Source organism: Trichomycterus rosablanca, chromosome 15, assembly GCF_030014385.1.
Source record: "Trichomycterus rosablanca isolate fTriRos1 chromosome 15, fTriRos1.hap1, whole genome shotgun sequence".
Taxonomy (NCBI): Eukaryota; Metazoa; Chordata; class Actinopteri; order Siluriformes; family Trichomycteridae; genus Trichomycterus; species Trichomycterus rosablanca.
The window spans coordinates 21,784,788-21,797,738 of NC_086002.1; the positions used below are offsets into that span (position 1 = coordinate 21,784,788).

The 12,951-nt window shown below is 36.6% G+C and overlaps 4 protein-coding genes across 4 annotated transcripts; all 4 read left to right on the forward strand.

The window, feature by feature from the left end:
- The first annotated feature begins 474 nt into the window (after positions 1 to 474).
- On the forward strand, positions 475 to 1,114 carry LOC134328872 (histone H1-like). The gene has a single exon (XM_063010104.1). The coding sequence runs from the start codon at positions 475 to 477 to the stop codon at positions 1,081 to 1,083; it is 609 nt and encodes a 202-aa protein (XP_062866174.1). The 3' UTR covers positions 1,084 to 1,114.
- A 1,228-nt stretch (positions 1,115 to 2,342) lies between these two features.
- LOC134328376 (histone H2A-like) lies at positions 2,343 to 6,840 on the forward strand. The gene is made up of 2 exons (XM_063009478.1): positions 2,343 to 2,383; positions 6,468 to 6,840. The coding sequence occupies exons 1-2, from the start codon at positions 2,343 to 2,345 to the stop codon at positions 6,838 to 6,840; spliced, it is 414 nt and encodes a 137-aa protein (XP_062865548.1).
- Positions 6,841 to 7,512: 672 nt separating this feature from the next.
- LOC134328918 (histone H3) lies at positions 7,513 to 7,945 on the forward strand. The gene has a single exon (XM_063010159.1). It carries the CDS (start codon positions 7,513 to 7,515, stop codon positions 7,921 to 7,923), a length of 411 nt encoding a protein of 136 aa, XP_062866229.1. The 3' UTR covers positions 7,924 to 7,945.
- Positions 7,946 to 11,914: 3,969 nt separating this feature from the next.
- LOC134328377 (histone H2B-like) lies at positions 11,915 to 12,289 on the forward strand. Its single transcript, XM_063009479.1, has one exon. It carries the CDS (start codon positions 11,915 to 11,917, stop codon positions 12,287 to 12,289), a length of 375 nt encoding a protein of 124 aa, XP_062865549.1.
- Positions 12,290 to 12,951: the final 662 nt, after the last annotated feature.

Sequence of the window (12,951 nt, forward strand, 5' to 3'; positions counted from 1 at the left end):
TATAAATGCATGTGGAAAACACCAAGGCTTTGTTTATACTTTTCAGCCTGTGTCTACAAGAAGATCGGGTTTCCTCAGCATATTTTTACGTGTAATAAGATGTGAAATGTGCGCTGCGTCGCTTTACGCATCAGGAGCGGTGTGCTGTTTTAGCAGAACACAAGGAAACAGAGCATCGTTAGGTTCCCTTTGCGGGCTTTTACATGAACGAGAGAACTTATGTTCGGCCGACGTGCACTTTATTACCTCGTATTTTATATCAGGACTTGTATTTTAATCATTATTTGCCATGAGAAAACACAAGTGCGCATGTGTCACGGAAGCACACAGACGCTGCGCTGGTCGAGTTGAGCCTACACAGTTCTCATGTGTGATATAAAGCCCCGCCCCCTCTCGTAAGAGGGAGGAGTCTCTGTACAACAGAGCACAGCGCTTCACTCGCTCTTTCTTAGCGCCGTTTTAGCTCCAACAACGATGGTAGAAGAAGCTCCAGCACCGGCCAGCTCGGCCCCCGCCAAGGCTCCTAAAAAGAAGACCGCGGCCAAACCCAAGAAAGCGGGTCCCAGCGTCGGCGAGCTGATCGTCAAAGCTGTTTCCGCTTCCAAGGAGAGGAGCGGCGTGTCCCTGGCCGCCCTGAAGAAAGCTCTGTCTGCAGGTGGATACGACGTGGAGAAGAACAACTCCCGCGTCAAACTCGCCGTCAAAAGCCTGGTGACCAAGGGCACCCTGGTGCAGACCAAGGGCACCGGCGCCTCAGGCTCTTTCAAGCTCAACAAGAAGCAGACCGAGGCGAAGAAACCCGCGGCCAAAAAAGCCGCCGCTCCTAAAGTGAAAAAGGTCGCAAAGAAACCCGCCGCTGCAAAGAAGCCCAAGAAGGTAACAGCCAAGAAAACCGCGGCTAAGAAGTCCCCCAAGAAGGTCAAGAAACCCGCTGCTGCCGCTAAGAAAGCCACCAAGAGCCCTAAGAAGCCGGCGACCCCCAAGAAGGCAGCCAAGAGTCCTAAAAAAGCCAAGGCAACCAAACCTAAGACCGCTAAGCCCAAAGCGACCAAGGCCAAAAAAGCTGCACCCAAGAAGAAGTAAACTTGTTCCTGTTTTATTACTTTTGTTTTATTAAAACGGCTCTTTTAAGAGCCACCTATATCCTCCCATAAAGAGTCGCGTTTCCTAAACTCATACATATAAGCATTCATGCAAACATACAACTATTCATACAAACATATTTTGTGGAGAGTGATAAGCAAGGAGTTAAAAACACTAAGTATAACTGGTCTTGTTTTATGTGTAATAATGATTTTGTCACACATACTCATAAAACTGTCCGTATAAATGTGTATATGTATGTGAATTTACGTATATGAGCACCTTACATAGTGTAATTGTTAGTGTAAATGTTATTGTGACATAATATAATGTAATTGATGCTTAAGAGAATCTTTTCTGTATCATACATTACACGGGAGGGAGAACGGAGGAGAAGAGAGGGGAGGAGGAGGGGCGGGGCAGTATGTGAGGGGGCGTGTATGTGTTTCCCTGAGACATGACGGCGCGTTTATGATTGGCTCAGCTGTGCCTTCGCTCTAAGTCAATAGGAGAGAGGCAGTTTGCCTATATCATACCGTTTCGAGCTGTCTCCCAGTTTACTTCAGTTTTGTTCGACGAACGGATCTGATCATCAAAATGAGTGGACGGGCCCCTTAAGTGCAGCCCTTTATGTACTAGCTATTAGCCCTCTTCTAAATAAAATCAAGAATGACCCAAGAATACAAGGTATAAAACTTTCTAAGAACAACATAATTAAAATCTCAGCTTACGCTGATGATATAACAGTTTTTATTAAAAATCAATTCGAATACAATATATTAAAAGACTATTTTAATGAATATGAAATAATAGCAGGTGCAAAACTTAACCAAATGAAAACAGAAGGTATTTGGATAGGAGGAAATACACAACCCTATCTAGAAGTTAATATAAAAGAAGAAATAAAAGTACTGGGTATATATGTATCTAAAGATAGAGCACGTGAACTAAACTGGGAAAAGAAAGAAGAGTCAGTGAAACATGAACTGGACAAATTCAAAGGCTCTAACTATAAAACTCGCATACATATTATTAAAACCTTTATTTTATCTAAATTATTATTTCTTGCTACTGTTTTTCCACCAGATGAAAAATGTATTAATCGCCTGAACAAATTGTGTATTAAATTTATATGGAATACAAATAGGGAGGTAACAAAACGAACCCTTCTGTTTAAACCAAAGTTACAAGGAGGGTTAGGAGCAATCGACTTAGGCATTAAATTAAAAATTGCATTTTGTAAAAACATAGCACAAGCAATGGAAAGGAAGGCCAAGTGGATACTAAAGGAATCTGAATGGTTGAAACAAAAAGGAAAGAAAAGAAAAGATGTATTTTATTATAAACTTATTTATGGTGATTTCACATTTAAGCATACAAACTTAAATATTGACTGGATTAACTTATCAAATAAAGAAATTTATACATTAATTAATACATTTTATCATGGAGAAACCTTACAGTATAGACAGACAGATTTAAATGAAAGTAAGATAATAATAAAGAACATACTCTCTAAAAATATTTCTGAAAATATAAGAGACACAATGTGGCTAATAATAAATTATAGACTACCTGTTAGAACAATTGTGAAATGGAGTTGCTATGTCACCACCACTAAATGTCCTATACATGGTTGTCTGGAAGAAGAAACAATTGAACATCTTTTGTTGAACTGTACAAGAACCACCAACATTTGGAATAAAGTAAAAACATTAAATTTGGATTTTGATATAAATATGAGAACAATAATGTATGGTATTTTTGATAATGTACATACAAATATTGAAGAATTTTACTGGCTAATTATTTGTGTGGTGAATACAAAGATTTGGAAAACAAGATGCAAAATAATTATAGACCAAATTAATATAAGTGCTGACATTGTTTTTAAACAGATTGTTTGTCACTTAAGACGGTTGCGAACTGAAGATCTTAAAGCTAAGAAAAAATTTCCATGGTCGATACTTAAGTTGTAAAAATTTGTATGTAATAGATTTTATGTTTTGTATGTGTTATTGCTGTGTTCTTTATCTGGTTCGGATTGTAATGTAATGATAATAACTTTGTTCTGAAAATCATGTCTTAATAAAGATCATATTTAAAAAGGAAGACCGGTGGTAAGGCTAGAGCTAAGGCCAAGACTCGTTCATCCTTCAAGACTCCTCTTCTTCTCATATACACGCCGTCAGATCGCGCCGGTAAAATAAGAATTTTTCACAAAATGTCAGAATTATTAAATATTGGGTTTCCCGTAATCTTATGTGGGGACTTCAATACAATTACTGATTTAAAAGATAGAATTCCGTTTAAGGATACTCCAATAAGTAGGGAGGGAAATCTATTAAAAAAGATCTGTGAATCATCCGAACTAAATGATGTCTTTAAACAATTACATCCAAATCGAATGGGTTTTACACGTTTTGATAAGATAGTTAACACACGAATTGATAGAATATACACATCAAAAAATATACAAATTATTAACTATACAACAGAATATTTAGTAGACTCTGACCATTTAGCAGTGAACGTTAAAATAAATATAGGGAAATATGAGAATAAAGGATATTGGAAATTAAATACATCATGCCTAAAAAACCCAAATTTAATAATAGAAGTGAAGGAAGAAATTAATCGAATTAAGCAATTAAATGTTTTAACTAAGTCAAATATAGAACTATGGAGTGTTTTAAAAAGTCAAATAAGAACCTTTTTTAAGCGTAAATGTAAATAATTTAACTTTCGCAGAAACGAATATTATAAGCAGTTAACCCTTGACTACGTAAGTTTGCAAACTATATCAAATCGAAATTATGAAGAAGAAAATAAATTAAAAGAGGTAAAATTGGAAATCGCAAAAATAAATAATGACATTTTTCTAAGTACTCAAATACAAGCTGGTTTTGACTCCAGCTACATGGGAAATGTAAATACTGTAATAAAACACTTTAAAGAAAGAAAAGAAAAGAAATATATAACGGGTATTCGAAATCAAGATGGCAAAATTATAAAAACCAATAATGAAATACGTAATTTAATACAGGAAAAATGTGAAACTGCATATAAAAAAGAACATATTGATGAAGCTCAAATTATAAAATTTTTGAAACTTTTTCCTAAAAATAATATAGAAAATTTAGAACACTTAGAAAAACCATTTACAAAGGAAGAAATAGAATTAGCCATAAGACAACTAAATAAAGAGAAAACACCAGGGTCAGATGGCCTCCCTGCTGAATTCTATCAAATATTTTGTAATGACTTGATAGATCTTTTGGAGAAAGTATATAATGAAGGTTTGCAATCAAGAAAAATGCATGATTCCTTTTATCATACCATAATAAATTTAATATTCAAAAAGGGTGATCAATACAATTTAGATAATTGGAGACAAATCAGTGTAACTAATGTAGATTATAAAATATTAGCAAAAATTTTAATTAATAGAATGAACGAATTTTTAAATAAAATTGTAGAACAAGAACAAACGTGCGCTATAAAAGGGCGATTCATGTGGGATAACCTAAGCACTATAAGAGATATACTAACAAATGAAAAAAATAAAAATTATTTCATAGTAGCATTAGATCAAAAAAAAGCTTTTGACTACGTCTCAAGAGAATATCTCTGGCATGTATTAGAAAACTATGGCTTTCCAGAAAATTTCATCCAAATGATAAAGCTGCTTTATGCAAAGTCGGAAGTACAAATAAATGTTAATGGTGTTTTAACTCATAATTTTAGCTGTCATAGAGGAGTAAAACAAGGTTGCCCCCTGAGTTCTGCCCTATACATTTTGGCAATTAGTCCACTTTTAAAATTAATTAAAAATAATAAAAAAATCAAAGGTATTCAACTAGATCCCAATAACTTAGTTAAAATTTCAGCATATGCAGATGATATCACCGTAATAATAAAAGATCAACAAGAGCTTGATATTTTAAAAGAACATTTTAAAACATACGAGTTAGTTTCGGGAGCCAGACTAAATGAAAACAAAACCGAAGGAGTTTGGATAGGAGATGATGATATTCAACCCCATATCAATCTAAATCTGAAAGATAAAATAAAAATTTTAGGTATATATATAACTAATAGTAAAACTAGAGAACTAAATTGGGATAAAAAGGAACAATTAATAAAAGAGGAACTAGAAAAATATAAAGCTACCAATTATATGACACGAATTCAAATTATAAAAACTTTTATCTTGTCTAAATTATTATTTCTAGCTACAGTTATACCACCCGATGATAAATATATTACAAGATTAAACAAGCAATGTGTAAAATATATATGGGGAACTAATAGAGAAGTAACAAAAAGAGCACTATTATACAAACCAAAAAAACAGGGGGGCTTGGGAGCTGTTGATATGGGTAATAAATTAAAAATAGCATTTTGTAAAAATTTAACACAAGCCATGAATAGAGGCGCAATTTGGGTTGGAAAAAAAGAATATTGGTCAAAACAAAAAGGTAAAAAGAGATTAAATATACCATACTACCAACTCCTTTATGGAGATTTTATGTTTAAACATGATCATTTAAATATAGACTGGCTAAATCAAACCAATAAAGATATTTATAATATAATTAATAATCATTATTATGGTGAAAAGATACAATACAGTCAACTAACCGAAGAGGAATCGACAAAAGTAAGAAAAAATGTCTCCTCTAAAAACATCTCTGAAAACATACGCGATACAATATGGTTAATAACGGTTGGAAGACTTCCAGTAAGAGTTATCGTTAAATGGAGTTGCTTTGTAACAACAAAATTATGCCCGATACAGGGCTGTTTACAAAATGAAACCATCGAGCATCTACTAATAAATTGCAGTAGATCAATTGATATTTGGAACAAAATTAAAACTTTAAACTTACATTTCGAAATAAATAAAAAAACAATTATGTTTGGAATCTTCGAAAATATTTCTCAAAGAATAAATGACCTTTATTGGTTAGTTGTCTGTATTGTTAATACAAAAATCTGGAAAACTAGGTGTAAAATGATTTTCGAGCAATGCAACATACCCCCGGATATTGTTTTTAAACAAATTGTATGCCATCTTAGAAGACTAAAAAATGAAGACTTGCGCACAAAAAAAACTCCACTTCCTTGGTCAATATTAAGATTGTAATTTATTATTATTATTCTTTTTTTTTTTTTTTTTTTTTTCACTTAAAAAAAAAAAAAATACAGTATAAAAAGGGAAAAGAAAAAGAACAAGCTCTGAATATATATATTTTTTCTGTATTATTCTACTCTGGATTTGTAATAAACATTTTGAACTGATGTAATTATTTTGATGATGTATTGATCTGTATATATTTGTAATGTGATTGAATTTTGTTAAATAAAATTATTTAAAAAAGGAAGACCGGTGGTAAGACTAGGGCTAAAGCCAAGACTCGTTCATCCCGTGCCGGCCTTCAGTTCCCTGTGGGCCGTGTTCACAGACTGCTACGTAAGGGTAATTACGCCGAGCGTGTGGGCGCTGGTGCTCCTGTCTACTTGGCTGCCGTGCTGGAGTATCTGACCGCTGAGATCCTCGAGTTGGCTGGTAACGCCGCCAGAGATAACAAGAAGTCTCGTATCATCCCTCGTCATCTGCAGTTGGCCGTGCGTAACGACGAGGAGTTCAACAGACTGCTTGGAGGTGTAACCATCGCTCAGGGCGGTGTGCTGCCTAACATCCAGGCTGTTCTGTTACCCAAGAAGACCGAGAAAGCAGCCAAGGCCAAGTAAAGTCGCTCTCGTGTTCTAACCAAAAGGCTCTTTTAAGAGCCACCCATTTCCACAGAAAAAGTGCAATTTCCCCAGATAATGTGTAAATAAATGTAATATCGTTTCATAGATTCACACGGTGTAAAACACATGATTTATCACATGGTAAAATTAACAAATCAATATTTACAATATATTTTTTCTCTAGCTATCTTCACATATATCACTATATACTGTATGTATACACAAGTGAAGTTACAGATCACTTGCAGTAGCAAAACCAACAGTATAGACGATTAAAAGTGGTGCAACAAACGTGTTTGTGTAATACACATGGAACAAAAATAACAATAATAATAAGCAAAATGAACGAAATAATCAATAATATATATTTTGCAAAAGGTATATACTTTAAGTGCGATTGTAGGCTGTGTTTTAAAAGCACAAAGAAATAAAGGAAAGTATTTTAAATCCCGCCAACAGCATGGAGGAAATACTATGTTTTCTGCAACGAGGCAGCGGCAGAACGCCGACCAGTAAGCGATATTTGACGTAAGCACCTTCGTCCAATGAGAAAAGTGCATCATCAAGACGCCCAATGAGCGCAGAGCGGCTCTGGTACTTATAAGGAGCGTGTTGAGCGGGTTAACATATTCTGTTTTACAGTTGGTGAAGTGCAGAGTTCCAGACGCGATGGCAAGAACCAAGCAGACCGCTCGTAAATCCACCGGTGGTAAAGCGCCGAGGAAGCAGCTCGCCACTAAGGCTGCCCGCAAGAGCGCACCGGCTACTGGCGGTGTGAAGAAACCTCACCGTTACAGGCCAGGTACCGTGGCTCTGCGTGAAATCCGCCGTTATCAGAAGTCCACTGAGCTGCTCATCCGCAAGCTGCCCTTCCAGCGCCTGGTTAGAGAGATCGCTCAGGACTTTAAGACCGATCTGCGCTTCCAGAGTTCTGCCGTCATGGCTCTGCAGGAGGCCAGTGAGGCTTACCTGGTCGGTCTGTTCGAGGACACCAACCTGTGCGCCATCCATGCCAAGAGGGTGACCATCATGCCTAAGGACATCCAGCTGGCCCGCCGTATTCGCGGAGAGCGTGCTTAAACGAACCCACTCCATCCAGTTATCCACAAAGGCTCTTTTAAGAGCCACTTACATGCTTCCACTGAAATGGGCACTTTTCATAACTTTTTTTTATGTATTTTTATTATTCCATTGTGTGCGCGTGTTATAATTTAGTTATAATTTAGTTATAATTCATCAGTTACAAATATTAGGAAAACCTGGTTAATGTGTTTTTGAGTGTGTAGAGATGTACTTTACATGTTCTTACAACAATTATAAACAAGGTTACATAAGTACAGCTGATTAAAGATTGACAGGTGGTGTCTTATAACACATGATTAATAATGTTTATGGGGTTCTATAAAGCATTGAGTTAGTAAGAGTAATATAGTCGTTATGAGTAGTAGAGTAACAACACAAACATGACGGTAAATAAGAGGGAGCTGTAAATTGCAGCAGTGGTTAAAATATTACGCTACTAATGCAAAAAAAAAAAAAAAAAGATTAATAATCAGTAATTATTATTCAGAATAATATATCAATAATAAAATACCATTCTAGGTACTCAACACAGGGTAAATAGAGACATTTTAGTGTAAATAATCATAATTACTCATTTCTTTTATGTATGTATAATTTTATGTATTTTTATGTAATATAAAAAATTGTTAGGAGGATTTAGTGGCGTTGGTGTTGCACGGTGTACACAGTCTGTATTTTACACAGAGATCGTATTAACTGATTGTAGTGTAATCTACAGTATGGCTGTACATTGGTAGAATGTAAACACGCTGGATGAAGGCATAAGGAATGAGCAGAATATTGAATGTTTACCATAAGACTGGTTATTGTAATAATGGTAATAAAACAACCGTATTCACAATGATGCCTTTTCTAATTTGGTAATTCATGTGTTTCAGCCGCCACCATAGCTAACAAGTGTTAACAAGTGTCATAAGTGAGTGAGATAAAGACCATGACTGAATTAGATTAAAGGGGAAGGCCACTTCCTGTTCCAGCAGGACTATACCTCTGTGCACAAAGCAAAATCCACAAACATAAAGAGAAGCTCGGCTTCAAGAAACTCCAGTGTCCTGCACAGAGGCCTGACCAAAGCTCCACTGCACCGCTGAGGAATTAAAGTTTTTGGTAATATGGATTGAGGCTCTCCTGACCAACATCAGCTTGAAGCCATACAAATGCTCTTTTGACAGAATGGGTCCAAATTCCGACAGATTTAGTTCCAAGTCTTGGGAGAAGCGTGTGTATGTGTGTGTAACTTTAACCTTTGCCCTCTGAGTCCCGCAGCGGCGACTCCCATTTCTGACGGGTTTTTGTCTCCGTTTGCAGGTTCTCCGGCTGGCACTCACACTCAGGCTGGCACTCATTGTTCTCGCTACCTGATCTGAAGGCATGAGGACCCAGGTGTGGTTCATCAGCTCCAGGTGCGTCTTGTGTTCCTAGGCAGCACAGATGATATCTGTTGAGTCCAATTTAAGCCCAACCTCCTTCAAACCCAAACTTCGATAACCCCAAGTTTTTTCTAACCTAAACTACAATAACCTCAAGTTATTTCTAACCTAAACTTTGATAATCCTAACATGTTTTTAACCCTAATTAGGAAAATTCCAACATGTATCTAACCCAAACTATGATAACCCCAAAATGTTTCTAACTCAAACTAATATAACCCCATGAGTCTAACCGTAACTATAATAACCCCAACATGTATCTAACCCAAATTAGGATAACCCCAAGCTAGTTCTAACCCTAAAATAATCCTTTTTTTACTATCAGTCAATGAAATTAGAAGGAGGCAGAGTAAAAACATCAACACCATTTCACTATTTAATTTACTTTCACGAAAACAGGTGAGCATAAAAAGTGTAGGTTTTCACATTAACAATACACAAAATCTTATTTCTATAACTTTTGGAACTTAATGACTTCATTTGCTGTTTTTCAGTCCTTTGAAGCAGTCAAGAGCAGCTTTGTGATGTCCAAAAAGTACATAAAGCGCTATAAAAAGACCTTGTTGCTTTTGTATTTGAGCTAGTAAAGCTTCACACCTGAATGTTGTACATTGTTCACGTTCTTGTATTTCACGGTGTTTAGTACCGTAATGGGGATTTAAATTGTAAATCTTAATCGGTTTTACTTCTGACTTCAGTAAATAAAAAGTCTTTGTTAAGAAATTGCAGTTTCTATCTATTGCACTTACAGTTCTGTTTGCGAACACATTACGGTGAAGATGGATACACTCGCACACACCTAAATCATAAACTGAGAGGGAAATACCCCCCCTCCTCCCCCCCATAAAAAAGAAAAGAAAAGAAATTAATTACTTAATTTGAGTTCACATACACTGACAAATTTCTAAAACAACACATGGCTCCTACACTTACACAACAGATTCAAGTCTATTTTTTTTTTATAATTCTTTTAAAGCTCAGAAATGGCTTTAACACAGCTAACACTGAAACATAAAATATCTTCTTTCACTTATTTTTCGCTTTTATTGATACACAGCTTTCACCACTTTCACTTTAATCGAGATGTTTCTGACTTTGAAATATGTTTATGAAACGTTATGCTTTAGCAGAATATGACTTATAACTTCCCATTTCTCACAATACAGTGAAATATACAAACACATTTTTAACACAGATGTCACTTATAAAGACTTTAATCAGTATTGTTCAGCACAGACAAATCCAAACACTGCTTTACACATTATTTATGTATTTATTTGTTTAATGTATTCATTGTTTATGTATTTATTTAGTTATTCAATCACACCCACTAACACCCACTTTAACAAAACATCTATAGCAGTCCAGGTGACACATATCCAGGGCCAGCTGTAGCCTAGTGGTTAAGGTACTAGGCCAGTGACACATCTGCAAAAACTAGAAAAAAACACTGGCGTTGTCCATTTATATATTACACATTTCAACACAATTTTACCCTCATGTTTTATTTACCCTACACCTCCTCCTACACTGCTGCAGGTGTTTTAGTTCTTTGTTTTTATCATAACGTGTCTCTAATGTTACTTTCACAAGCACTGAAAGGTTTCTAAAGCTACTTGTTTGTTTCAAATTCAATATTCACTACAACTGTACTGATTTGAACTAATATGATTTTTTGATCATACACTGCTGTATTCTCCCACACCGTCTTTTCGTATTGTACGCGCTTTACATGAGGCCTACTCCGAGCATCTGCGGTCACTGCTTAACTCCGCCTCATTGTCTTCAACTAGGTCCGGTAGAGAGAAATAACATGTTCGCTGTAAACGCTCGTCCTGCTCTGAAACGCCAGGGACACACCCTGTACGGATTCGGGGGTTAAACGTTCAGACCTCCACGCTAACACAACTAACTCATATTTTCTACAAAAGAGAAAGTCCTCCTGCTTTATTATTAATATTGTTATTATTAGTAGTAGTACGTTCACTGATGCGTAGATGTGCAAATCACTCGTTTAGCCCCAAAAGCTTGAAAGCATCATTATAAGTAAAAATAACACATTCACTGATGCATTTTTTTTATCAATTAATTTATGTAGCCCTAAAAGCTTGGAATTATCATTAGTAGTTTTAGTATTACGTTTACTATCAGATCTCTCGTTTAGCCTTCATACGGCGTGTTTGCATACTACCAATGTACAGCCATACTGTAGATTACACTACAATCATTAACACGATCTTTGTGTAAAATACATACATATGTATATATATATATATCATAAAATTTAATAAAATATTGCTATGGATTATTTTATATTCGGTTTTAAAACATGTATCGACCTCAGATTAAGCGGGAACAGACAACAAAGAACAGATTCTAGTGAATGGGGCAGAAGGGGGCGTGGAACGGTATGTTGTCTGTCCAATAGAAACCCAGGACTTTGGACCAATCAGAGTTACGTGTTCCAACTTGGCTTACTCAGCATGCAGGGTTAATAAAGCGGGTGTGTAGAGCGTCTATATTCACTTGCAGTTTGCTCTAGAGGAAACAGCAGCATCATGCCCGAACCAGCGAAAGCCGCGCCCAAGAAGGGCTCCAAGAAAACCGTCCCCAAGACCGCCGGTAAAGGAGGCAAGAAGCGCAGAAAGGCCAGGAAGGAGAGCTACGCTATCTACGTGTACAAGGTCATGAAACAGGTCCACCCTGATACCGGGATCTCCTCCAAGGCTATGGGCATCATGAACTCCTTCGTCAACGACATTTTCGAGCGTATCGCTGGTGAGTCCTCTCGTCTGGCTCACTACAACAAGCGCTCCACCATTACCTCCAGGGAGATCCAGACCGCCGTGCGCCTGCTGCTTCCCGGTGAGCTGGCCAAGCACGCCGTGTCCGAGGGTACCAAGGCCGTCACCAAGTACACCAGCTCCAAGTAAAGCGCCTTAGTCGCTCTGGCAAACCAACGGCTCTTTTAAGAGCCACACATCTTATCAAGTTAAGAGAATTTTCTTCTTTTTAAGTATTATGTCTGAATATGTTATACCCACTTTATCTAGGTAGCCTCACATGTTTGTAATATCTTACCTTTTATTTATATATAGTACTATTGTTGGGCCCTGACTGCCACTATGTGGTGAGTTTAGGATAACTTGCAGAATAAAATCTCACTGTACTAAGATAGTGTGACGCACTCGGAGCTGTAGAGAGAGTTGCGACACTCCTTGATCTCGCCGCCAGGCGGTCACGTGGTTCATGTGCCCCTTCAATAGTTCCAGATAGATCCGCGCTGTCATGTTCTCATGTGGGACCGGCAGCAGTGAATGACATTAAACGGTAAATTATAAAAATGTGTACAATTTCTGGGTATTTTCAACTGCCTGAAGATTGATGTTTATAAAGACTTTTTAATAGGTCGTTCTTGTTAACACACAGTACATTATATTAGCGAACAATACATAATGCAATGACATTAAGTAGTAGAGACAATATACAGTACAGAGATTAAAGAGGTTTTTTTTTGCATAGGAGTTTTTTTTTTTGCATAAACTAATCTCCCTTCACTTTCCTGAGGATTCATAGTAATACTTTTGGTTAAACA

What these genes read in the sequence shown, in the direction of transcription:
- LOC134328872 (XM_063010104.1), top strand. Translation starts at nt 475, where the DNA reads ATGGTAGAAGAAGCTCCAGCACCGGCCAGCTCGGCCCCCGCCAAGGCT.
- LOC134328376 (XM_063009478.1), top strand. Translation starts at nt 2,343, where the DNA reads ATGGAAAGGAAGGCCAAGTGGATACTAAAGGAATCTGAATG. An exon ending in ATACTAAAGGAATCTGAATG is followed by an intron (nt 2,384 to 6,467) that starts GTTGAAACAAAA and finishes TATTTAAAAAAG; the next exon opens with GAAGACCGGTGGTAAGACTA.
- LOC134328918 (XM_063010159.1), top strand. Translation starts at nt 7,513, where the DNA reads ATGGCAAGAACCAAGCAGACCGCTCGTAAATCCACCGGTGGTAAAGCG.
- LOC134328377 (XM_063009479.1), top strand. Translation starts at nt 11,915, where the DNA reads ATGCCCGAACCAGCGAAAGCCGCGCCCAAGAAGGGCTCCAAGAAAACC.